General features: G+C 47.2%; 2 protein-coding genes across 2 annotated transcripts in view; both read right to left on the bottom strand.

Moving 5' to 3' along the window:
* The window catches only part of LOC147456781 (stromal processing peptidase, chloroplastic-like), a 190,829-nt gene that overhangs the window by 23,876 nt on the left and 140,158 nt on the right, over positions 1-26,795 (bottom strand). The window contains exons 20-23 of the mRNA XM_086511917.1: positions 9,941-10,079; positions 9,741-9,861; positions 9,585-9,665; positions 9,369-9,470 (exon numbers count right to left, since the gene is read on the bottom strand). Of these exons, the coding sequence (XP_086368043.1) occupies positions 9,369-9,470; positions 9,585-9,665; positions 9,741-9,861; positions 9,941-10,079 (443 nt within the window). The remainder of the gene's footprint in view (positions 1-9,368; positions 9,471-9,584; positions 9,666-9,740; positions 9,862-9,940; positions 10,080-26,795) is intronic.
* LOC147456782 (uncharacterized) lies at positions 11,966-18,427 on the bottom strand. Its single transcript, XM_086513442.1, has 2 exons — positions 17,610-18,427; positions 11,966-12,274 (listed from the first exon to the last, which is right to left on the bottom strand). The coding sequence occupies exons 1-2, from the start codon at positions 18,369-18,371 to the stop codon at positions 11,966-11,968; spliced, it is 1,071 nt and encodes a 356-aa protein (XP_086369568.1). The 5' UTR covers positions 18,372-18,427.

The raw sequence follows: 26,795 nt of genomic DNA, 5'->3' as shown, positions 1-26,795 counted from the left end.
CTTTGTCTTTCCTTGCGTTGGCTAGCACCTGAGTCGCTTTCAGAGCCTCCTTCGCAACATACTTCTTCGCTGAATTTTTCTTGGCTGATCCTTCCTTGACGCTAGTATTGAATTCACAATCTTCTCCCTTGAGCAAACCATTGCCAGTGTTTTCTACCTCGATGAGCTGCGTCAAAGTAGTGACTTTGGTCTTCGTGCAGTATTTTCTCAATCCTTTGGGTAGGCCACAACAGTATTTTTCAATCTGTTCTGTCAATGGCACAAACCTATAGGAAGTTACTGGAAGTAGAGCTTTCCAAAACTTCCGATGTTAGTCATCCAGATTCTTGCAAGTGGCAGCATTAAGCTGGTGCCATTCTGTCATGACATCTGCTTCAAAGTCATCAGATAACCATGCTGCTGCAAAAATCTGCTTGAAGTAAATCCATGTGGACGGAGCTTGCCCTTGAAGCAATAAAGTTGTCCCATTGTCCCGCATTCGCTGTCAAGAAAGTGGCTGTCTTACGGACCTTTGAAGCCTCTGTAAAGTTTCCCCCTGTATAGGCCTTGTCAAACTGCTAGAAGAATGAGAGAGCCTTCTTCCTGTCATCAAACCCTGTAAAGATCGTGAAAGTCACACCTTTGCCACCTTCTTTGTACGAAGTTGGCTGCTCCAACGGCGTTAAGTTGTCATAGGGTAGTGACTGAAACATGGGAACACTATTAGGGTTCATTTGTGTTCCCTGACCGCAATTAAGTTGACCTGGAAATGCCATATTTGGCTGCTGATTTGTAATTCCAGCCATACCAAAATTTGCCTGTGGCATCCCAAATCGGCCTTGAGTGCTTTGAAATCCTGGTAGCATGCCCGTGACACCATACATGGGGTTAGGCATCATGGTTTGAGCACCCCCGAACAATGTTCCTGGCGTGTAAAACTGATTTCCAGGTGCATGATCAGCCATGCTCTAGAATACCGATCCACCTCCAAAATAGCCAGGGTGTACTGAAGGTGGTGGGAAGACTTGTTGCATAGCCTGTAGGTTGCTTCCCTGCCCATTACAACCAGCTATAGGCTGCTGAAAAGTGGCTGGCTGAACTGGTACAACTTGACTGGCATCTCAGCCACCTGTTCTTGCACCTTAGGCACAGGTTGTGGAGACTACATGTTCTCCGTCAAGTGTACAGGTGTTTCCATTGACTGTGCAGTATGAATCACATGTACGCGAGCCTTGACAGGCTTTTGAATATGATCCAGTGATCCAACTTGCTGAGACGGAACAGAAGGTTGCAGAAAGGCTAAAAACCTCGGGTTCTGCATTACTTGTGTGAACATATCCACAGCAGTAGCCAACTGGGTCCTGAATATATCATCATCTGTCTGTGGTGGTCTTGAACACTCACCCACTTCATGTGTCTGTTGACCCTGTGAAGAGCAAACCTCTCCAGTCACATCATCTGGTCTGTTAGCCATAATTGCTATTCCCTGTGTCTTGTCTATGATCCCCTGTGTCTTCAAGCCCAAACTGACCAAGGCTCACTTCTATGGGAAAAAGTGATTTAATCCCGGGGAGGGAACCATGAAACCGGCCTGTACTTTCAAAAAGGGCGGTAGACTTTAGACTTAAACCTTATTTGCTTTCACCCATTTAATTTGTCGCCCACTTTACCTGTACTTTTAAGACACAACAAAGGGGAGAGGGATACAGGCTGCTAGATTGCACCTGTATAAGTAGACCAACACCAGATTGGCCCCTAACTTAGGCGCCCCTTTCGGTATTTCTTTATTGTTCAAAAGAGGGAATAAACGCTGTGGTTCCCTACAAGCTGCCCCGCACAAACTTGGTTGAATTTCAACTGTTCCGGCCCGATTTTGGCAACATAACTGTACTAGGACCGTTCACAGTCAATATTCCCACGCATTGACTGACTTTCCCGACGCATACGGGCACTTTGCAAAACCTAGCGAGAATCTGCAGCACGCTGAATTCTCTGTTTTCAGCCCCGAAAATGCGCCAGATTACTTGTACAGCAGTCCCCTCGCGTCCTCGAACCTCCTGGGGGTATTAGGGACCGTTAAGGGCCAAAACCCTAAACCTGCAAAAATACACAGCAGCAGGCTGTAATTTACTGTTTTGGGCTTCGTTTCGCGTGCCGGTCGCATCCGTAGCAAGTCCTCGAGCTCCCGCATCTATAGGGCTACTTGCCCTTTGAATCGGACGAGATTTTTGGCGTGAAACCTCTCCGAATTCACCTGTACCTGCGGGGGATTAGCCGCTAGCTAATCCAGTACCTGTGCAAGAGGCTCTTGCCTCGGCAATCACGCATGAACCCACACAACTATACATTGGTCAATTGAAAAGCCCACTAGTGGGGCATAACATACTGCCATAGGGGAGAGAGAAAGCAGTGCGTAGCGTGCAGGGCATCACTCCTGGCACCGCACTGTACATAGGAGGGAAAGGAAGCACTCCATAGCTCTTATCCTGTGACAAAATCTGAAAATGAGCCTCTCCAAGCTTAAAAATCAGCGCCCATTTTTCTGCATGAGGCAGGTTCATGAAAAACTGCCACTTGGCGCTTTTACAAGCATTTTCCCGTTTCGGGTTTGCCGCTTAAAAATATCTCAATTGACGCGTCACTTGACTTCACGGCAGAGTTATAAAATGTTCCCCTTGTCATTCCGGAGGTAATGACGCGAACACATTTTCAGGTCCCAAAATAGCAGTTCCCTAAATTTTAGGAGGTGCTGCCATTGTATCTTTCTAGGTCATCCGACCCCCTTTGTACACTGCAGCCACACCCAAAACTCAAAAGTAGCCTCTGTAGCAAAGGATTCTACTTTGGCTAGTCAATGACCCCACTTTGGCTAACCATAGCCTATGTCCAACCTTAGTGCTCTCTTGCCCTCAGGCTTGGACTCCCTCTGGACAGTTCCACACTAGCTATGCAATGCAGGGCAGTTAGATTTCCCGAGGGGTGTTTCCAAAAAGTGAAAGTAAATAAATAATAAGAAAGAAATCAACAAAAAGGATAGATAGTAGTCACACGTTGGTGACAGCACGAGGGGATGGCTTGTCGACAGCTAGAAACGGGGTATCCATAGGTGGGATCCTGGGCGGAAGAGGGGAATTGGTTAGAAGGCTGAGACCCAAGCATGCCCTCTGGGCCCGAGTGAGAACTACTTGAACTTGTCATTAGGGGCCACCACATGAGTAGAAGGTGATGGTGCTAACTGCTATCAGATTAATCTTGGGAAAGGTAAACTTATTTTGGCTTTGACTTGGGCTCAAAGCCGTGGATGCATGAAGTTTGGGACAATCCTTAATGTAGTGATCCTTCGCTTTAGGGCAATGACGGCAAGGAGGGGACCCTTCTGGCAGGGGGCATTTGCTTTGGTAATGTCCGCATTTGTAGCACAAAATGGGCCGATTCAATGGGCGAGGTGGTCCTTGCTCTTGGTGCGTGGAGTTGGAGGTGGAGGCGTAGAAGCTTTGAGGGGATGAGGGAGCATGGGCATGATAAAAGCTCTGAGAGGGAAAAGTACTCTACATACCTTGCATAGGAGGGGCTGCCAGCAAAGGTGGCATGTGGTTTGGATGGCCATAGGGGGAAACCATGTTGGATGCAAGTGCTGGCTCTTGTTGAAGAGTAGGACCAAGACTTTGCTCTATTTGTCGCAGTCCCTTGAGGTAGTAGCAATCCTTGTCCTCATGTCCAAACTTTTCACGGAAGTGGTAATAAACTTGAAGGGGGCATTCATGTGGAGGGTGCCCTGAAGAGCGGCACGAGCTACACCAAACAATAGCCGTAGTCTCCTGCTTAACTGGAGCTTTTCTAGCTCGCGCTTAATCTATTCCAAAGCCTCGTGATGTGGAGGCTTCTCCTGTCTAAGAGAGAAGGATCTCTCCTCTTGAAGAGCTCACTGTAACTTTAGGGTTCTAGTTCCTTGCGTAAAGAAGTCAAAGGATCAGAAGGACTTTCCAAAAAGACTAAGGTGGTCTCTACCTGAGGGGGGTTGGTGAACAACTTCCTAGCCCCTTCTATCCCAGTAGTAGCAGCCGCGACAAACTCCTCCAGGGTGGCGTCACTTCAGAAACACTCTCGGAATTTTTGCTGAGAGGTTTTGAGAAGAGCCTTCTCCACCCATTTCTTTACCATAAATTCACATGGTTGTTGAGGAAGCTTAGCGACCAAAGACTTGGTTCTGGTAATGAGTTTTGCAAAATTCTCTTTGAACTGCCTTGTATGTGTCATGCAGTAACCAAAAGCCACCCCAAGCTTTAGGCACGAAGACCTTTAACTCATTGAACATTGGTCCAAACTACATTAGACTAGGGGGAGTGACTAGACCACTTGGCTAGACCTGGACGAGAGAGGATTAGACCAGGCCAAGAGACTACTAGACCAGGACGAGAGACTAGACAAGCAGGTCTAAAACAAAGCAGGTCGAGGTGAAATTAGACTAGACCAAGCTGAAGCAGGTCCAAACCAGTCGAAACCAACCGACCAATTCAGAGAGCTTAAACCAAGTAGCTCCTCGACTCGACTTTCCTCGGAGTGAAACTTCAGTTGAGGTCCCACCGGGCGTGCCATCAATGAGAACGTTGTAGCGGAGATAATGTGTCGTGCTCTCTATAGTGGGTGCTCCTCAGTGCAATGTGCGTGAGATCTCACTCCACAGAATGAAAACACAGAAGACAATGAATAACAGAGCAACAACAACAAGACTCAGCAGTGGAAACTGAACAGCATGAGCGTCGACTAACTCAAAGAAACCAGTACAGACTCTGGCATGGCAGCACACTCAGCTCCAGCCCAGAACTCATGGGTACAATGGGCATGTCGAGGCTCAACCGTGTAGGGATGGTGCAGACATGTTGTGTATGAACTCAAGATGCTAGACTCTAGACGAATGACCACACAAAGTAGATGATGATCATGTGTGTCCGACGACTTGAACCAACCACACATATGTATGTCCTAAAGAGCCACCAACAGCTAGCAGATATCCCAATCCAGCTAAGCCTATTCCCAAACTGAGGTGGTGGTGATCTGGCCACGATGTCCACTAGACCACCATCCGTACCACTTGCCACGTGTCACTGCCCAGGCGAGAGTCTGTCCAATGTGAACTCCAGCCCGACTGCAACTAACTGCTTGTCCTGTGCCAGTGACATTGTAGCCCTGCTACAGCACCATCAGGCCACCACCGTTATCTGCAAGATCATTGGCAGTCGTCCTAGTAGAGGCGAGGTGCATGACCTTCTATAGGCTCGTCTCCTTGCAAAGATGGGAAAATCATCGACATACAGCTTCTCAGACGAGGGTACTACGAGATAGAGTTTAAGACTCTCGATATGGCTACCAAGGTCATTTCGATGAGCCCGCTGGCCATTTGAGCGGTCAGGGCATATTTCCGACAGTGGCGCCATGGTTTCGACCCAACTTTAGTTATTCTCTCTGAGGAAGCAGATCTCCTCCTTTTGGCTTGCTTTCCTGGCCTAAGGAGAGAGTTCCCTCTTCTTTCCAAAATTGGTTCTGAGATCGCGACAGTCTTGGAAACCCCCACGCACGATAGCTTTAGTGTTGCCAAGGTTGCAAGTATTTCCACAGTACGTGTTTTGGTTCCAGACACCCACACCCTCCCGAAGATAGTTCTTCTACCTAGGGTGAGTGGTGGGTGGCTCCACCAGAGGGTGGAGTGTCCGGGACTCCCAAATAAGTGCTTTATTTGCAGACAGATGGGCAACTTAGCAAAGGCATGACCTTGTAGGGAATCTGGACTTGCGTCCCAATGCTCAGGCCCCCAAGGCTGACCATGCACAGCAGACAGGTACCCAGGACACACACGCTGGCACCTCGACAGAGGTCAGTGACCAGCTAGCTGATGGCGAGCAGTAGGTGCACGGCAGTCCTCGAAAGGGAAGGGCTCGCCACTCCGTCCCCCCTGGTGGCCGCCCTCTTGCAGGCTGGCAACATTGAGTTCCGACAAGGAACCATTTTGACCCTTTGCAACAAGATTTCCATGAGGAGCCTCTCTCACTCAAGATAGCTGAAATAGATCCTGCTCTAGTCGAGCCAAAAATGCCCTCTTCTTCCGCAGCACTAGGTGTCGGTAGGAAACCCGTGAATGTCTGTCAGTAATGTCCCCTAGAAGCACCTCCCTCTGAAGCATGGCTCTCGTCTCACGGCACTCCTCATCATATCAGTTGTTCTGGGGCATGCTCCCAAAACGTCGTCTCTGCTCAGGCTAGGTGTGTGGGTATGCCTCCGCTACTGCATCATGCAATGTCTGTGTCAGTATAGAGAGAGACCGGGTGTGGGGGGAGGGGGATTATGTAGTTGATATTCTATTACTTGAGCCCCCTTGGAGTCCCCGTACGGCGTAGGCAATTACAACGGCCAATACCATAGAAACTGAAACTAAGATATACACGCCAAGGGGAAAAGCCCCTCCTATTGAGGGTAAAGAGTGCCCTGCCAACTACTAAAGGGAGAGGAGGAGGAGAGGAACCTTGGAAGATATGTTGTTCTCTTGTTTCTTTTCTCCATAGTTTCTATTATCCTATCTCTCCATAAACTAACAACTTTCTAGCTTGTTCTCTTGGAGAATTGGCTTCCAGTTTTCCAAAATTTTCACTTCATTTAATTTGTCCAATACTCCTAGATTGACAATGTCCCTAAAATGATCCATTATTAAATTGGGAAATTTGTCCAATTTTTTTTATTTGGCGCAGTTCCCCTCAATTGTCCCATGGTTGCTCCCAGAAAAGGCCTAGTGATGTGCAGCCCCTCTCGTCTACTCTATTTGCATGACCCTTGCAATGAGAGCGTCCATACAACTTTACTCCCTTACTGTTTGTATAAACCTTGCAATGAGAGCGTCCATTACAACTTTACTCTCTCTTAGTTCATAATCGTAAAAGCTCAGACTTCGTTAAAGCTGTGCCTCTTGACTAGTGGTGTGTATAAACCCTAGAACCTTACATGACATTCTAAGTGCCCTAGCTAGCTCCTAGTAAGCCTATCAGATAAAATGTAACATTTAATGGTCTAAAAACTTATGTGTAGCGGAAATTAGCATGAACATAGTGGGCATTTCATTAGAATAGATTCCTAATGAGAATTACAAGAGTGCTTGGGTGGAGAGAGCAACAAAAAAGCATAACACCTAGTTAGATAGCATCAACAATTCTTTCAAAAGAGAGAGAAATTAAGCTATTGACAACAGTTGAGGACCGGATTTGCATGGAGCCGGTCCCCCCTCCAAAAGGCTTTGTATTATGGTTTCTCCCATCAAGAGAGACATTATACAATACAATTCTTTGTGTTCCTTCAAGACTAGCTAGTGCAATGAAGATGAAAGCTTCATGCACTAAGCAAAACACTTAGCAAACACAACTTTAATTATCCCCGTTCTCAGACCCAAGACCTCACACACCTTCGAAGATGGTGAGAGCTAGCAGGGTATGAGAGTAGATTGAGAGGAAGGAGTATCTTACGAGAAAGATGTACATCTCCTCACATAATCACTCATATTAGCATAGCTTAGCTTAGTAATTAGCTTGGTAGAAAAGATGAGCATGCATTGAAGCTTGGCTCTTGGTTGGATTTGCATCCACATGCCAAGAGTATGTCGATGTAAGCTTCTATCTCACAAGCTTGGAGTAGGTGATGAGCTCTCCATTAAAGCTTGGGAAGAGATAGTCTTCTCTTTCTTCACACATGAGATTGTGTGAGTGTGTGGTGTGATAATGCCTTGCAAAAATCAGCCCCCTCTCTCTCTTGGGCGAGCCCTCTTGCTATTTGCTCTTGCTTTTCCCCCATTGGACCTCCCCAAGTCAAGCCAATGGCTATTAAGCAGCATAACTGATAGCCTTCTGACATGTGTCCCCCTTTCCCCTTTTGTGAGAGCTTAATCAATTAAACTTAATTGATTTAAATGAATTAAATCCCCATTGGACCTTTCCCCATTCTGACCAATAGGAATTAAGTAGCCCATTGGGCTGCTCAATTCCTATTGGACCCCTTCACGGGCTGTCCAATAATCATCCAGGAGACTTAATTTTCATTGGTTCTTTTTATTAAGTGTTTTAAAATTAATTAGGCTAAATTTACTCTAGCCTAATTCTCATTGGTCCACTTCAAGCGTCATCCAATAGGAATTGAGCACACTTTGGGAGCAACTAGCTTAGGCATCTGACATGTGTCCTTCATTCCCTTTGTGTAAAGGGGGCTTGTGTGTGTGTGTGTGGCTTTCTCTCTCATCCCCTACTTGCGAGGCTCGCCCCCTCCTATGTAGGGATATGCAAGACTTTTTTGGTCACACACAAAGCATCCAATTCCTTAAGGTTGACCTTTGGACATAACCTTTGAATTTTGGAACCTTAGCATTTTGGAAGTCTTAATGGGCTGAACCTTAGGTTCTTTTTAGCCCATTGTTTCACATAGCTCTTTTGCAGATGGCCCCCCCTTTGGATCCCTATTTTCCCTCCTTTGGATCCCTACTGTGGCCGGTCTGCTAGCTTAACCAATATTCTAGCTTTTTCTCCCCTGGCACTTCCCCATATTAAATGACCAGTTTAACATGAGAAAACCATTTAGGAGATTGATTATTATGACATAAAAACTTTACCATTTATCCGCCTCTCAAACAATGAGAGGAACCAAGTCCTTACACAGGATCTCTGGCAGCTATACATGGAAGAGCCTTGAATCACGCCCAGAAAACCTCTACTTCCGAATATGTACTACAGAGACCACGTCTTGACTATCACATACATGCCACACAGTGCCGAGCAGGCTAAGACAACTCAGAGGATCATTACACAGATTAGAGATTGAGGCAAGACAGGCTATCCCCTAATTATAGAGTCAGGTATGTCCTTATCATGTGTGCAGCCTGCATACAAGCCTGGTGTTGCAACCAGTACTAAATGTAACTGAAAGTTTGTAGAACTCTATTGTTATGCTGAAGATGTAAAACCAAATAAGACACATTTCTGGGACAACCTTGGATATAACAACAAAACGAATGCGTCTACAACTCGGGAAAATCGTGCAACAATAGGTCTCTCACAGAATGGAGTCAGGTATGGCATTGTCAGATGTGCAGCCTGCATACTCAACTAGTGTTGCAACCAACAAGACTACAATACTCATGATTTGTGCGACTTTCCCTCGGAAACTAGTTTACGCATATTTGACAGTTTTGGCAATATGCACGCCAATGAACATATCACACAGTTATGATTAGCATCTGTATATAATAACATAGACACAAAGGTGTCATATAAGATTGACAAATTTTACTAGCACCATAGGTTCCTAGCAATGAAAATTCAAAACCTTCCACCATCCTTTTGATAACCATTTGATCTGAGTACCTTCCTGAATACTTTAGCTGATTGGACATGAGTTAGCAGACCCAACCAATATGAATTATCTTTGGAATCCGATTCATGCCGCATCATCAGTGTCCTTCTTGCCTGAAATGAACCAGATTTTAGACTTGGTCCTATGCACCAGTCATGCCAAAGCATCGCTCTCTCAAAACTTTGGCTTCACGACCTAAATGAGGCATGTAAGTGTTAGAAAAATACCCTATCCAGATCTCTCTTGCTGATTGGATTCTCACGAAGTCCTCTGAGGACTTTTAAAGATGCCTCTACAGCCTTTTTCACCTGTCCATATGAAACCAAAGGAAAAAGTTACCTTCATAATGAACCTGTTTTGAATTTAAGCTTAGCTCAGTATACCTTTGCGGGGGTTGACGTTACTGATACAACATACCAGCCGCCTTTTAGCCTATCAAACAAGCTCATTTCAAAAGACACGTCATAGGTCAAGCCTAACGTATCTCGGACTAGGGTAAACAACCTGGAAAAAACGAAGCACAACCTGTGTTAGCATTTACCACAAGCAGAGCCTGCAAGCATGCCAACAAATTGACACACACCTGGCATTGATAATTTCTGCGAGGAGAGTCAATGCAACACAGCTGTACAAAGGATGATGGTTACGCTTTATGCAAATAGCACCATCACTACCCGTGATGACTTCGACACCACCTGAAGCTAGTACTAATGCTTGTTCTCCTGCAAATTGCCATGTCTATGAGATTTATCACTTTTAATAAGCTCTCAAAATTCTATAGGTGACTGTATATGCAACATATTGCTTTGAGAGACGTGTCTAAATATGTTAGGGATGGAAAACATAGCACTGCTACTAAGAGGTAATAGTTACAAAGGGCTAATCATCCCAGAACGATGCAGATCACACACACATGCATGCACAAGGCTGGCTAGATTCCAACTCATATAGAAACTTAGGAATTGATAATCACCCTATTAGCACCCTTCACGTTGGAACCAAATTGCAGCACCTTCTTTCTTCTAGAAAACACAGGTGAAGTATGTTGTCAAGTGTACAACACACTATATTGGCAAGTATGCTGTGCCAATGATAGTGCTGAGTGCCCTACCGATAGTGCTCAGAGGAAACTGTCATCCAGATAGTCAACATGCGACAATGAACCTTTTCTCCAGCTGTAAACTGTGTGAACCCTGAGCCCTCTGTGCCTTGACCTTTATAGGACACACCATACTGGTAAGCATGCTGTCTCAACTACAGTGCCCATTGCCCTAGAGATAGTGTTTAGAGGAAACTGTCATCCGACAATCAAGCATGAGTCTAGTAACCTTTTTCCAGCTATAATAAGTGTAGCCCCGCAGTACCTTGATTGTTACCGGCCAAGTCTTTGGGCCTAGTCTTTTGAACTCTCAGCCGTCCCTAAAACCCGTTATGCCCCCCCGGGGCACACAGGCTCACACCACACTACTCGGATTTATCCCCGCCTTCATCTCTCTCCCCTACCCCGCAAAATTCCTCTATTTCCTCCTCCTTTTCTCTTTGCCCCCAACCTTGGTTCACATACTCCCGAGTCTTTGCACTGCAGCCGAACATCCTGTGCCATTCGAGTCAGATTTGGATCTTATCAAGACGTTCTCCAATGCCACCCATTGCCATCCCCACCCCCCTATGTGCTCTTGGTTTGGGAGCACCAGTCAAGACATAGCTGGCATAGTAGCTATGCTCCCTTTCTTGCTCACAGATAGACCTTAGCGAGTTGGAGCGAACAAGAAGCTTAGTCGGACCAATTGAATGATCAAGGATAACTATATTCCAACACGTTACAAGCATATCTATCTTTCTTATATCATGTAATCTCCTACATTTATTTTTTTTGTTGTTTGGGAGGGGCAGGTGGTGCTCTTCATGGCGAGTTGAGTCTAGCACCGCACATCTGCACTCTCCCTATACAGGTGGAGCCTCAACACCGCCATTGTACCTATCAGTCCTCGACTTGGAGTTGAGTGTGCTACCAGCCAGAGTTTGGTTCCATGAGTTAATCAAGTTCCATTGAGTTAGGAGTTTATTGTTGTGTCTTTTGAGTTTGCTTGTTCCATTGCTCTATGGTGCTTTCATTCTGTTGGAGTGAGGTTTCTTGCACATTGCACTAAGGAGCACCAACAGTAGAGAGCACGACACACTTTTCCTGCTACAAGTGCACTCATTTTTAGCACGCCCGATGGGACCTCAACTGATGTCTCCCTTTTCAGAGTACACGGTTGAAGATCGAAGAGCTAGTTGGTTTAGTCTCTTGCCTAGCCTAGTCTGGTCTAGTCTAGCTTGGTCTAGTCCGCCTTCACCTTGGCCCAGCTTGCTCCAACTGCCTTGTCCTGCTTGGTCTAGTCTCTTGCCCTGGTCTAGCCTCTCTCCTTGGTCTGGCTGGTCTAGTCCAATATGGTCTAGTGAGACAAGACCAGACTTGACTAGTTGGTCTAGTCTCTTGCCCGGGTCTAGCTTCTCGCCCTGGTCTAGCTCGTCTAGTGGGACTAGACTGTCCAACAAGTTCAAGGGTCTTCTTGCCCAAAGGTTGGGTGGGTTTGTTGCTACTGCATGTCACATACAAGGCATTCTAAAGATCAACCAAGCCCCCTAAGGAGTGATCTGCAGTACTACCACAAAGAGCGCCATCCCTTCTTGCTGAGTAGAAGTCCTCCACCCCCGCTTCCTCTTCCCTCTCTGGCATCTCCCTCAACCAGCTCCTCACCACCCCTCTCACCTCCCCTAGTACACTTTCCACCAACTGTGTTACAACAGGCTCTTGAGCAGGCAACAATAGAGGAGCTGACAAGCATACTGGCCAAGGTGAACTAAAGTTTCCGACTTTCAAGGGACTCTCCATTGAGGATGCAGAGAACCATGCTAGGAGGTTTGTATCCCTCTGCAGAGGTCATGGCCTCAACAGAGAAGATGCCTACCTAGTGCTCTCCACATAGGATGCAAGCAACCATGCTAGGACGTTTGTATCCCTCTACAGAGGTAGTGGTCTCAACAGAGAAGATGCCTACCTAGTGCTCTCCACAAAGGATGGAGACAACCATGCTAGGAGGTTTGTATCCCTCTACAGAGCCATCGCCTCATCAGAGAAGATGCCTACCTAGTGCTCTTTCCGTCAACCTTGGATGGCTTAGCAGATAAATGGTACATTTAGTTTGCTGAGAACCATGCTACAAATTGGGCACCACTAAGGCAACAATTCTGTGAAGCTTTTAGACCAGGTGACTTTCGAAATAAGGTCCTAGATGAGTTGGCAAACTTCGTGCTCCAACCTGATAAGACTTTTGCAAAACTCATGATAAGAACAAGGTCTCTAGTTGCTAAGCTTCCCCAGCAACCAACCAGGGGAATTCATGGTCAAGAAGTGGGTGGAGAAGGCTCTTCCCAAGACTTCCCATCAAAAGCTATGGGAGACTCACTGACCTGAAGCAACTCTGGACGAGTTTGTCCCTGCCGCTACTAGGATAGCAGGGGCAAGGAGGCTATTTAAGGATTCCCCTCAAGTAGCGACTGCCTCAGTTCTCATGGAAAGTGCATCTCGCCCTTTACGTAGGGAACTCAAAGCACTGAAATTACAACATTCTCTTTAAGAGGAGAGGGCATTCTCTCTTCGATAGGAGATCAAGAAGCTTTGGAACACATAGAGCTCGCTGCCTATTAGTAAGAGTCTAAGCCCGTGGTCTCGTGTAGCTCATGTCTCTCTCAAGGGCACCACTTCAAGCTTATTGTGAGAAGTTAAGGCATGAAGACAAAGATTGCTACTACCTGACGGGATTGCGGCAGCTACAACAAAGCCTCGCCCCTACGCTTCAACAAGGGTTGGCACCTGCCTCCAACATGGTTTTCCCCTATGGCCATCCAAACCACATGCCCGCTTTGTTGACCAATGACTACCCCTCCTATGCAAGGTAGCAAAGTACTTTTCCATCTTAGAGCTTTTATCAGTGCTGGCAGCCCCTTAAAGCTTCTACATGTCAACATCCACCTCCATGCAGTAAGAGTAGAGGCCACCTCGCCCCCCAACACGCCCATCCAATCAGCCCGCCACCTTCTACACATTTGGTTGCCACTCAAGACGAGTTGCAACAGGTAGAGGAGCCCACTGGTGTCCTCACTCGGGCATACACGGCAGCCCTCAGCTTCAATCTTCGAGCACGTCCAACTATTCCATCCCCAATCTCGCCACCTCCTTGAACAGCTCACAAGACATCCACTAGTGCCAAGGGCAAACCTACCTCTTAATTCCAATATCGATGGGGCCTTCTTGGAAGCAGTCGCTGACCTACCGCAGATCAATGTACCAGAGAAGGCACTGATCCAAGGACAAAAACCTACAGCAGAGGATAACTTGAAGAATACCTTTCAGCAGGTGTCTCTGTATGACATGCTTACGCGGGATGGTTTTTGAAGTGACACCCTTGCAATTATTCAGTCTCTTTACCCGGGAGTAGGTCCTAGTGGCGGGCATCTCCCTGTGCAACCATCAAAGTCTTATATGATCTCCTCCCTTGCTGCTTCCCTCACTGATAATAGAAGCCCTCGTCTCATTGTGTCCATCTTGAGGAGGCAATTTGTGTGATAGTGGATGGTGACTCTGGCATCAACCTGATGCCTGAGTTCCCTTATGAGTTACTTTGGCCGACCACCGTCTACCCACTGGGCATAGCGGACAAGCTGCCGTTGCAGGTCCAAGACTTCACCTTCAACTTGGCCTTTGTTGTGGTTCGTCTTTCCCAGGTCGAGGGAGGCTTCCCTTTGCTCATCAACATACCATGGCCATGACAAACTACAATGCTACATGATCGGGGAAATGATGCGATGTAAATAGTGATGCATCATAATTCCTTGTCCATGGAGTCTAACCCTGGATCAGAGGAGGACCTGCTTGAGTGGTTGGAAGCTACCAAGTCTATGCCTCGTTAAGTAGTCTCTATTCAATCTTTGCATGAGGATTCCCCATCTTCCAACGTCCTTAAAGTAGCTGGCTCATGTGTGCCACCTAGCCCAGAAGCAAGTGTCGAGGTCATAGAGACTAATAACTCAGATGCTCCTACAATGGAAGCCTTTGGGCTTGTTGAGCCTACTAAGGACCATAGCAAAGGAAAGAAGTCTCCTTTTCAGGAGTTCGCCCAGCCCTCAACCTCCTCCGTATCTAACTCTCCAACCAGGGCAAATCTCACCTCTCTGTCTCATGAGCTACCCTTCGACACACTGTAACAAGGAACAGACGGAACACAGCCCAAATGTTTCGAAACGGCGTTCCGAACGAGTCCCGTTCCCGAAACAAAGTCGAGAACAGAACACCGTTCTGGAACGGGTGTAACCGGAATAATGTTCCTGAACCGGGGGAAACGACGGAACACAGGGCAGAACAGGGAAAAGAAGGCATTTGGGGGTAGATTTGGGCTGTTTGGGGGACATATTTGGGCCAGTTTGAGGGCAAGTTTTGGGACAGATTTGGGGGCACTTTTGGGGTTGTTTAGGAGTTGATTTGGGACTAAGCTCAATGGAGGTAATTCAAGACTTTCTTTAATCGACCGTTCCGGGCCCCCCTCCTCCCCGTTCTCGTCCCGTTCCGGACCCTCCCGTTCCCGTTCCACGTTCCCGTTTCGGGTAACTATGCAAGTTTGACAAGCTTACCCAAGAATGACTACAAGAAGCATATGCAGATTTCAACATTGATCAAACGCCAGCTCATGATGTCTCTATGCTGCAAGAAGCGGCACCTTCTTCACCTTCAAAGACATCTTCAATTATATCCTCCCCGGACCCAATTAAACAAGTCAACTTGGGCGACTCCCACAACCCTCCACCCATTCTTTTGGTTACATGGCTGTGGGATCACCCAGTGCTGCTAGTCGAGGTGCATTTATCAGTGTGGGAAATCAAAGATCCATATTCCTTACAGAGCACCCAGCTTGTTTTTCCTACACAATCCATTCATAGGACAAATCAATAAAAAAATTTCAGCTTTCAACAATCTTTAACAGCTCTAATGATGTGACAAAAATGAACACAATAGATGTTTTCATCAATCAAGAAAGTAATTGTATCATGGTTAAGTGGTTGGTGGTGGAGAGCTTTGGATAGGGCCAGACGAAGACTCTTGCTATTGGCCACTGGGCCGTTCCTCTACTCACCTGTCATGTCCCGCTCATGGGAGAGGGGATCCAGCCCAAGACGCCGTCAGGATGGGCATCCAGTGTCCTGGCGGACGTAGTTTGGACCCGGCCAGTGTGGCCGGACATTATTATAAATGGGAGACCAAGGCCTCATTTGCAGTTATCAACCCCCACTGGCAAAGTGCCAGTGGTTAGCCCACGAGGCTAGGAGTGCTGGAGGTCACCTCAAGGAGGTGAGGCCGGGTGGTATGAGACGCTCCGTCTTACAGGTGCACGCCTACGTCCTCGGACGCTGGCCCCAGGACGGGGGAGCTGCCGGATGGTGGCTATGGTCGGGTGGTTCGTCCGACGAGTGTCTGACATCTGTAGGCGGTCCATGTAGCCGGGAGATCCACTCCCTGCGTTCGTTTCATCACCCGTACCCACCCACTCTCTCCCTCCTCGCCCTATCTATCCCCCTCCCCTCGGCCCCTACCCACCCCTATCTAGGCCCTACCCCCTCTCGCCCCTATCTATCCCCTACTCACCCCTATCTAGACCCTATCCACCCCCCTCACCCCTACCTAGCCATCCCCCTCACATCTCACCCCTTTCTTACCTCGCAAGGTCCATTTCCAATGGGGCCAATTGAAAGGATGCCTAGAGCTGGTCTGCCTCATCTCTTGCAACTTTTGTTGCTGTTTAGGCCGCCTCAAAAAAACAGCTTTGTTTTGAAAATTCCCCGTTCAGAGCCTCTACTTTAGCATTGCTATTGCTCTTTCAACTCATTCAATCTAGCTTCATTTTTCTCACTAAAAGATGCCAACACACCTCTGTGGCTTTTATGCTGACACATGTTTCTCTATCTTTCAACCTTTGACAGTTCCACTTTAGTATTCTCTAAATCCAACATAACGACAATAGATATCCTATCAAAGATCTCTACTTCTCTCCCACTCCACGCTGAATGGAATGTACGCAATATGTACATTACCAATGTTCTTGCAGATTCAGTACATAGCTTTACCACCACTCTCCAAGATGGTGAATGGTCTTGTCGTAGGCAATCTGTAGCAGGGCTACAATGTCACTTGCACTAAACAGGCAATTATAGTTGGTCCCGGGTTCACACTAAATGGACTCTCGTCCGGGCAGTGACACATGGTAGGCACAGGGAGTGGTGGTCTAATGGACACCGTAGTCAGTTCATCGCCACCACAGTTCAGAGATGTTGTGAGGGGTATTTGTGTTAATCGTTGGCCGCTCTTTATGGCGGTACATGAAACCGACCCGTAGGGCGGTAGACGTAGGCTTTCACCCGAAACTTTACTTTAGACTTTACGACACATAGAAACTTTGCAAATAAAAACCTGTAACAAAAATTTATACTTTAAACACAGCTTGGAAGCTAGAGCGCTACCAAGCAGACACTAACATCAGTTGGCCCCAAAGACTAACACCCCTTTCAATATTTCTTTATTGTGTTCATAGAGGGAATAAAACATGTGATTTCCTACAAGCTGCCCTGCATAATCCGGGCTGAAAATGACCTGTTTTGGCCCAATTTCGGCAGCATAACCTCCTGGAGGTATTAGGGACCGTTTAGGGCCGAAACTTTGCACCTGCAAAAATACTCAGCAGGCTGTATTTCCCTGTTTTGGGCTCCGTTTTGCGAGCTGGTCGCATCCGTAGCAGGTCCTCGGGCTCCCGCCCTTGTAGGGCTACTTGCCCTGTGAATCTCTCCAAATTCACATGTACCTGCGGGGGATTAGCAACTAGCTAATCCAGTACCTGTGCAAGAGGCTCTTGCCTCGGCAATTGTACATAGGTCAAATGAAGAGGCCTCTTGAGGGGCATCACATAACTGCACGGAGAGAGAGAGAGAGAGAGAGAGAGAGAGAGAGAGAGAGAGAGAGAGAGAGAGAGAGAGAGAGAGAGATAGATAGATTTAATTATCGTCCACGGAGGCCAAATATGACCCATGGGACCGAAACAAAAGCATTACATGTGTTCTTTCAGGGTGAAGCGTTCGATACATATCAGTTAGGGACTGAGGGTCCAACAGGGATAAAGGAGAAAGGGGGAAAAGGGAAGGATAGGAACGAAACAAAACAAAACCCAAGGGGGGTCATGTTGAGGGGGAGCTGGCTTGGGAGTTCGAAACTCTTGAATGATGGCTTTACCGCCACGGTAGACTGCCCATTTACCTTGTCTACGAGCTTCATGCATCTTTTTGAGCTCGCTTGCTTTACGCTTGAGTTGATTTGCAGTCAATTCCTCGGCAATCCAAAACTTTGTCCCCTTGAGGTGATAGGATTGACGTAGCAACCTCATCCGTTCTTCTTTGTTCTTGAAAGTGAGGATGCATTGGCCATGGGGCACACGCCTATGTGTGTCGTTGATCCAAGAGATAGTGTCGGGCTCGACGTTGACTGGTTGAAGAAGGTCATTGAGTTTGATGATAGATTCTTCGAGGGTATCCTCCTCAGTGCACCATGGTGAGGGGAGTCCTCCAATCCTAATCTTTAAGGCAAGGGATTCTTGTATCCGGCATTCTTGTAAGGCAGCTTGTATTTCGGTGTCAATCTTTTTATGCGCTGCCTCATTGGCTTCTTTCTGGGCTGTCTTGACAGTCTCAGTGAGAGACGCTTCAACTTCGAGTTTCTTTGCAAGCAAAGTTTCGCTCTCCTTAGCCTTTGTGTCCTCGAGCTTAATCAAGCGTTTTTTCAGTTCAGCATTCTCCAAAGAGAGTTCTTGGATCTGAACCTCTAAAGCTGTGATCCTTGCGTCTTGGCGAGCAACGGGATCCTTTCTGGGCGCAGCTGCCACAGCAAGAAAACTCTTGCGTGTGTTGGAAATTGGTGTGTTGAAGGAAGTCATGACTATGCGGAAAGCTTTGGGTCTGTGGCCAAGCTCTGCTTTGTGAGAAAAATCTGTTGTGCGACCCCACTCTTGCAGACTTTCAAAAAATGACCTTAATGCTTAAGAGGAAGGGATGGTTCTGCGAATGTCGTGACTGCTGCAGGCCGACCAAGGCTCTTGGGCGAGTGACGGCAGGTGTACAGAGAGAGAGAGAGAGAGAGAGAGAGAGAGAGAGAGAGAGAGAGAAGGGCTTGTGCCCCCTCTGTATTCGAGAGAAGCTCGGCTCTGTATTCGGCAGCAGCCCGCAGCTTGGGCGTCACGGTCAGGGTTTGAGAGAGAGAGAGAGAGAGAGAGAGAGAGAGAGAGAGAGAGAGAGAGAGAGAGAGAGAGAGGAGTCATGCTCTGTCTTTGACAGTAGATCTCACGACGACTCTGTGTGTCGCGCTAGTGCTGAGGACAAGCTCACGAGGACTCTGTTCGGCCGCTCACGGGGGCTCTGTGTGTCGCGCTGGAGCTGGGGCATGGCTGAAGTCTCGACGCCCCCCCCCACAGGGCTGCCCTCGCCCAGGGGGAGACGTGCTCGATGCAAGGAGAGAGAGAGAGAGAGAGAGAGAGAGAGAGAGAGAGAGAGAGAGAGAGAGAGAGAGAGAGAGAGAGAGAGAGAGAGAGAGCAATGAATGTTGTGCAAGGCTTCAATTCTTGCACTTCACTGTACATAGAGGGTAGGCAAGTACAGAGTAGCTTTGGTACCTGCAACAATCCACCATACGGCTGAAAATGCAGCCCCACGTTTAATTTCAACGCCTCTCTCTCTCTCAGGCTGAAAAGTGCCCAAAAATGTGCCAAATGGCACTTATGCATGGTTTTCCCGTTTTGCACCTTCTTATCTAAAAATATCTCAACCGGTTGCTCAGTTGACTTAGCGGCAGAGTAATAAAATGTTGCTCTTGTCATTTTGGAGATAATGATGCGAACAAATTTCATGGCCCAAAATAGCAATTCCCTAAATTTTAGGAGATGCTTCCATGGCAATTCCACTCGTCATCTGACCATCTATCACCACTCGGACCACATCCAAATATGCAATGTAGCCCAGTTATCGGGTGATCTTCTCTTCAAACTTTGAGTAGAGCCTAGACATACTTTATTGCTCGGATCTCAGTGCTAGTCGGCCCGACCAACTCGTGGCGACAAGGCCTTCCTGTCTGCGGTGAAACTCTCGGCCGTCGTCCGTTTCACACTAGCCATACAGTGTCTGGCCATTTGCAACTTCAACAAGAGGATCCCAAAAAATTAAACAAAAATCAAGGGAAGGAAGCCAACAACTGAGGTTAGTAGTTGCCACGTCCTCGTGGCATAACCCCCTCTTGAAATCGCAAACGTCCTCGATTGCGTGCCATATATACATGCCATTGATGATATTGTGTTGTTAGCACGCTTTTATCATCGCACGTACCCGCAAGAAAGGTCATAACACATAGATACAAATGACTTAATGAGACCTTAATACTTTTGTCATTTCCATCTATAATAGAAGTGAGCATAATACCTTTAGCACTTGAAGAGCGATGCACACTTCTATTGCATTGAAACCGTATGTACAATTAATGTGCTAACTGCATCCTTACCCCTCCTTTGAACATGTTGGGTTGGGGCATACGTAGGCTGTAACCCAAAGGCCTCAAGGTCATAGTAACAGGGGACGCCCTTTTTCGGGCTTCCCGTCCCCACTTTTCCGTCCCCACTTGCCATCCCGCTCTCTTTTTTACACTAAAAATCCATTTCAGCCCCGTCCCCAGTCCCCCGTTCCCCCATCCCGGAATGCGTCCCTTGTGACTATGCTCAAGGTAAAGCCGCAATACAATTGGTGACTCTGGCAGGTCATGCATGCTCTTCCATCCACTTTGCATCCATAGGTGGATAGTTCTTGAACTTCACCAAATAGCGTCTTGCAACCTGTCCCTTAACTTTTCTTTCTTTATGTGCCAAATCTGCTCAGGTACCAAGATCTCATCAAGTTCATCGACTTCTGGCTGATCCTCCTATGGCATATCTTTAGGCACATCACCCACAAAGGATCTTAGAAGACTCACGTGAAACGCATTATGAATCTTCCAAGCGTCAGGCAATTTCAGCCTATAAGCAACATCGCTGATCTTATCAAGCACTTGAAAAGGCCCATCGTAACGCATGCTGAGCTTCAAAAACAACCTTTCCTTGCCCTTCATCTTCTTTAACCTTGCCTTTTCAAACCATAAAAGTACCCAATCACCAGGTGAAAGGGGTAATTCACGGACGTGACGATCAGCAGCCCTTTTTTGTTTTGCCTGAGTCTTCCCCAAGGCAAGCTTAATCTTCTTATACATTCCATCGATGTTCTCAACATATCGATCTGCCTCAAAGATCTTGTCCTTTGTATGTAAAATGGGAGGAACCTTTTTGCCACCTTCAACAATCTCAAAAGGTGCCTTGCATGTGGAGGGATGCACCATATTGTTGTACGCATACTCAAGCATAGGCAACTCATGTTCCCACTTCCCCATATTATCCAACACAGCATTTCAGCAGATCCAAGAGAGTAGAATTAGCCTCTTTTGATTGTCCATCAATTTGTGGATGAAATGAAGACAAGAACTTGAGCGTAGTGCCCATGTTCTCAAACAATCCTCTCCAAAACAAACTTGTCATGCGAGGATCACGATCACTGACAATCGATTGTGGCATACCATGTTATCTTAAACACTTTGTACATGAACAACCGTGCCATCTGGTCAGATTTTATCTTCTTCCTGACATGAATAAAATGAGCCTGCATGTAACAAACTGCTGACGTGTCAGCCCTGAAGAAGGGAGCCAATTGCAAATGCCGGCCGAGGGGCCTAAACCCTAAGAAGAACAAGTAACAGAAGAAGAGGTCCTACCAACTTATGGGGACCCGCTCGATGGGGCCCCAAGTGACATAAAGGATTAAAATAAAGCAAGACCCACACACACACACACACACACTGAAGGAATCGCATGGAACTGATGACATGGCAGATTTACGAAAATCACGTTGGCTGATGACGTGGCATGCTGTACGGATTTCCGCGTTTTGTGATGGCTGATGACGTGGCAAGCTGTACGGATTTCCGTGATTTACGCTGGTAGCTTTTTGGCATTGCTTTTGGATCAGAAGCTTTTGAGTTTGAAGGCTTTTCATGTAAAACTGCTTTTGGAGCCTAGGGCCTTTAAATATGAGGCTAGGGCTCATTCTCTGGCATGCTTCCTGGAGAAGGTGCAGAGTCTGGAGTACCGGCTTTTACTGAGTTGATGCAATATAAAGAAATACCGAAAGGGGCGCCAAGGTTTGGGGCCAATACTCTCTGGGGTGCAATTCCACCACTCCGTGTCGCGTGTCGTCTCTCTCTCTTTCAGTTCAGTTGTTATTGAAGTGCTAAAAGTCTGTTCAATCTGTTCTTTACTGTTGGCACGTGGTGCCCGTCTTGTGACACCTGCTTGTTAAACCTGCAAATAATGGTCCATATACCATCATTCCTTGTCGGCATTCTTGGAAGATCAAAGATAAAATCCATAGCAATACTTTCCCATGGGCAGTGGTTGTAATAATCCTGGTGCCTTTTGCCTATCAAACTTGACCTTTCGGTAAGCCATGCATGCTCGCACAAAGGCATCCACATCTCTCCTCAAAGTAGGCCAATAAAAGAATGTCTCTACCGCTTTCACTGCATCATCAATTCCACGAGGCCCTGCATACGGAGGGACATGACTTTCTACCATGACCTCTCAAAGTAGGCCAATAAAAGAATGTCTCTACCGCTTTCACTGCATCATTAATTCCACGAGGCCCTCCATATGGTGGGACATGACTTTCTACCATGACCTTGTGTCGCAATGGCCTAGTAACACAAAGTCTGCCGTGCATCATCATAAAACCATCTCTGAGGAAGTAGTGCTCATGACATTGCCCATCTTGCAACTGTTCAATGATCCTTGCAAAATCTTCATCAGCAGCATACTGTTCATGCATGTCATCAAGCTCATGATGATACGGAATTGACACAGCTGAAATTTGTGGCTTCCTTCATAACACATCAGCCACAACATTCTTCTTGCCTTCCACATGCATAATCTGGAAGTGGAACGTAGAAAGAATGTTTGCCCATCTCATATGCTTTTCGGATAATTTTGATTGTGTCAAGAAGTATCGCAAGGTCTGATGGTCTATCTAGACAACAAAATCAGCACCTAAGAGGTAGTGCTTCCAACTAGAAAGCGCATGAATCATGGCCAAAAGCTCTTTCTCATAGATTTGCATAGTCTTTTTTGGCCTTACAAGATTCTGCTCTCGTAAGCTACTACCCAACCATCTTGCATTAGCACTGCTCCGATGATATTGCCACACGCGTCACACTGGACCACATTCCTTCTCAGGAAAAACTCCGTGAGTCTCCGACCCGACGCCACTCTGGAGGAGTTTGTCGCAGCTGCTACTAGGATAGAGGGGGCTAGAAAGCTGTTCACCAACTCCCCTCACATTGAGACTCCCTCTGTGTTTTCAGAAAGTCCTGCTGATCCATTGACTTCTTTGCGTAGAGAACTTGAAGCCCTAAAACTACAACGCGCTCTTCAAGAAGAGAAATCAATCTCTCTTAGACAGGAGAAACCACCACATCTTGAGGCTTTGGATCAAATCAAGAGAGAGCTAGAAGAGCTTCTGTCTCAGCAAGAGACTAAAGCTATGGTATGGTGCAACTCGTGTCGCTCTCCAGGACATCCTCCACAGGACTGTCCCCTTTGGGCTTATTGCCACTTCTGCGAAAAGTCTGGGCATGAAGACAAGGATTGCTACAATATCAAGGTATTACGCCAAATACAACAAAGTCTAGGTCCTTCTCTCCAACAAGGGCTAGCACCGGTATCCATGGTTTCAATATATGGCCATCAAAACCGGATGCCACCTCTGCTGACAACACCTCCTATGCAAGGTATGCACAACAACTTTGCATCCCCCAGCTTTTATCGTACTAGTACTCCTTCAGTTCCCCAAAGCTTCTACACGTCAGCATCCGGCCCCATGCAGCAAGGGCCGAGACCACCTCGCCCCTCCAATAGGCCAATTTTGTGCTACAGGTGCGGGGAGTATGGACATTATCAGAACAAATGTCCGTTGCCAGCAGGGTCCCCTCCTTGCCGACGCTGCTTCTGAAGCTAAGGATCACTATAGTAAGGACTGCCCAAAACAACGTGCATCCACATCTGCAAGCACAAGCAAGAACCAGCAAGAGTTTACATTCCCAATGGTTAACCTCATCACAGTAAGCACCATTCCACAGGCTCCGCCTTCCACTCTTGTAGCTGCCTCTGGAGATGGGTTGAAGCAGGTGGAAGAGCCGGCTGGTGTGCTCACACGGGCACAGAGAGCTGCTCTTGGTCTCAGCCTCCCTGGCGATCCAATTTTTTCGTCTCCAGTCCCACAAAAGAGTCAAACTCCCTTAGTAGCTGATAAACCAGCAGGTAGTGCCAAGTGCCAACCTACCTCTCTTCTATCGGATATTGATGGTGCTTTTATGGAAGCAGTAGAGGACTTGCAGAAGCTGAAGATACCGGAGCAAGATCTGATCAAAAGAGAGAAGCCTACAGCAGAGTCTATCTTGAAAAACACCTTTCAGCAAGTGTCACTGTACGACATGCTTCGACTTGATGCAAATTTTCAAAGTGACACCCTTTCCATCATCCAATCTCTGTATCATGGTGCAGGGCCTAGTGGCGGGCACCTACCTGTGCAGCCCTTGGAGTCCTACATGATTTCTTATCCAGCTGCCCCCCTCACCGACTACAAAAGTCCTCGTCTCATTGTGTCTATTCTTGGGCATCATTTCTCAGGCGTCATAGTGGATAGTGGATCTGGGATCAATCTGATGCCAGAATTGCCTAAGCCATCTCTCAGAGATGTGCTCTCATAGGCCCAATTGGACAACTTGGGTGTCACATCGCTAACTGAAGCTATCCTTCCTGAGGACATACCTGCGGGCATGGTTCATGAATTGCTGAAATCTTTTCCAAAGGTTAGAGGACACACTTTGACAGCTGCGTGTCTAGGACATGCAATGGGGATGACCAACTTTCCCTCCTTGCACTACGTCTTACTCAAAGCTCTCCAAAGCTGATACCCAATAGGCATGCCAAGCATTGTTCAAACCCAATCATCCGAACCTGTAGCATCACAAAGCTTTCTTAGCAGTATTCAGATATTACTTTTTAGTGAGAGATGCTCAAGGACCAAAAGGGAAATGCGAAGTACCTATCACGTTTCCACAATGTGATGGTCTTTACAATACCTTCTGGGTTTCATCAGATCCTCTTTACATCATTGCAGACCAAGGCGAAAAGGTTTAGAGCACAAGTGCAGTCACCTCAGTCTAGCTTCGAGTGTTTTGCCATTGTTGGCATGGGTGATAAACATCCGCATCAACCCACTTGAAATAGATGAGAATGCAGCATTGTCATTGCGTGCAAAAAGAAAGTCCCTTGGCACAGGTGAGCAAAAGACAAAACCAAAGAAAAGAGTCAAAGTGGTCAAAGATAGGCAGAGACACTATGACCTCTGCCATTTTCAGAGAGTCAGACTAGGGTGACGCATCCTCCACGACGTTCTTCTTCTACCTCCGTCCCTGTCTCTACAATCTCTATAGTGCCGGAGGCCGTTGTGAGCTCCGTTGTTCTTGGTACGCCCACTCCTGTTACTGAGGCGGTCTCTCTTCCACAGGTATCTCTCCCCACTGCTCCCATCTATACTACTGTCACTGTTACCACACCATTCTCGGTAGCGCACCTGTGGTACCCTCGTCATTCTCTCCCATCTCCAGCTCACCCATTGAACCTACTACCACTGTCACCCCGACCACTGCAGTGCGTCTTGGGCACCTTGCTACTACTGTCACCGCGACATCGACTGGAGTGCCTCATGAGCACTCTACACCTCCAAGTGCTACTAATGCTTCTTCTAGTGCAGACGACTCTACTTCATTGTTCAAAATCTCTGAAGAAAACCTGCAGGAGTCAAAAAATGCTATTGCAATGATTAAACTTGGTGAAGAGAAATTAGCTGCTACTCACCAGAAGCACTCGGCCACATACGCGGCCATGAAAGGCTGCTTGCGAGTTGCAGAGAGTGCCATTGCTGAGAGAGATGCTACCATTTTTGCCTTGCGTCAGACTTTGCACGTAAAGTCACAGATAATTGATGATCTCAAAGCTCAAATGCAAGGATTTCGGGACATGCTAGTCCAAGGGGACATGCAGTTTCAACAGCAGCCTCAGGCTACCATGGGGTACAGGTGGGTTCGTCCAGCTAGATCAATACAGACGTCTATGGGATATGGAGAGTACAGTCATCGACACAGTTTGGGGAAGGTGCACCTTCACAGCAGCAGTTTGACTACTACCCTCAGAAATTTCAGTAGCCTGGCACCTTTGGCTCCTTACCACACATGTCATCCTCACAGACGGCTCCCTCTGACCACTTCGCAGGGGCACATCGACATGGGTGTGCGAGTCGGCGGCCTCAATTAACTTCATGCCAGGTTCTCCCATCCGCCGAGCAGTAGGTGGCTACTCCTTTCACGGAGCGGCGGGTTGTAAAGGACACTCATTTAGTCCAGAGTTTTCCCATCGATCTGATGGCTCCACCTCCAGATTCTGATACTTCGGGTGCAGCAGTGGCCACAACTCTATCTGTTGGATAACAGCACAACTCTATCTCTTGGATGACAGATTCAGAGCTCACCATTGTACATATGCAGTACCTAGTGGTTTTTTTTTCACAGTTTTTCATTATTCCTCTCACCGAGACAATGAGTTCTTGTGGCACGCAACCTGTAGCAGGCTACATGTCACTTTCACAGGACACACAGTTAGTACAGTTAGTCTGGTCTGGTTCACACTAGACGGACTCTCTAGATTGGGCAGTAACACGTGGCAGGATACGGACGATGGTCCACTCAGTTTGGGATAGACTTAGATGGCTGGCATTTATGAGCCGTTGGTGGCTCTTTATGGTGGTATACATGAGTAGTTGCCGTTGGGTCATCGGATTGTCTTCTAGATATATGGTCCAGCGTCGTCGTGTAGAGTAGCGAGTCTATACACACAGCTCGTCTTCACCATCCCTGTACATCTGAGGCTCAACACCCCATTGTACCTGTGAGTCCTGGACTGGAGCTGAATGTGCTGCCACGCGAGAGTCTGTATCAGTTCTTTGAGATAGTCGAGCCATATGTTGTGGTCTGCTGTTGTGTCTCTGTGAGCTTAGTTGTTGTCTATTGTTCCTTTGTTTTCAGTCTGTTTTGAGTGAGATGGTCGCGCATATTGCACTGAGGAGCGCCCACTGTAGACAACACGACACACTATCCGCGCTACACATATGCTCCTCTTCATGCT

Source organism: Adiantum capillus-veneris, chromosome 5, assembly GCF_014529385.1.
Source record: "Adiantum capillus-veneris isolate H3 chromosome 5, ASM1452938v2, whole genome shotgun sequence".
Lineage (NCBI taxonomy): Eukaryota > Viridiplantae > Streptophyta > Polypodiopsida > Polypodiales > Pteridaceae > Adiantum > Adiantum capillus-veneris.
This window is presented reverse-complemented; position numbering and strand designations above follow the sequence as displayed.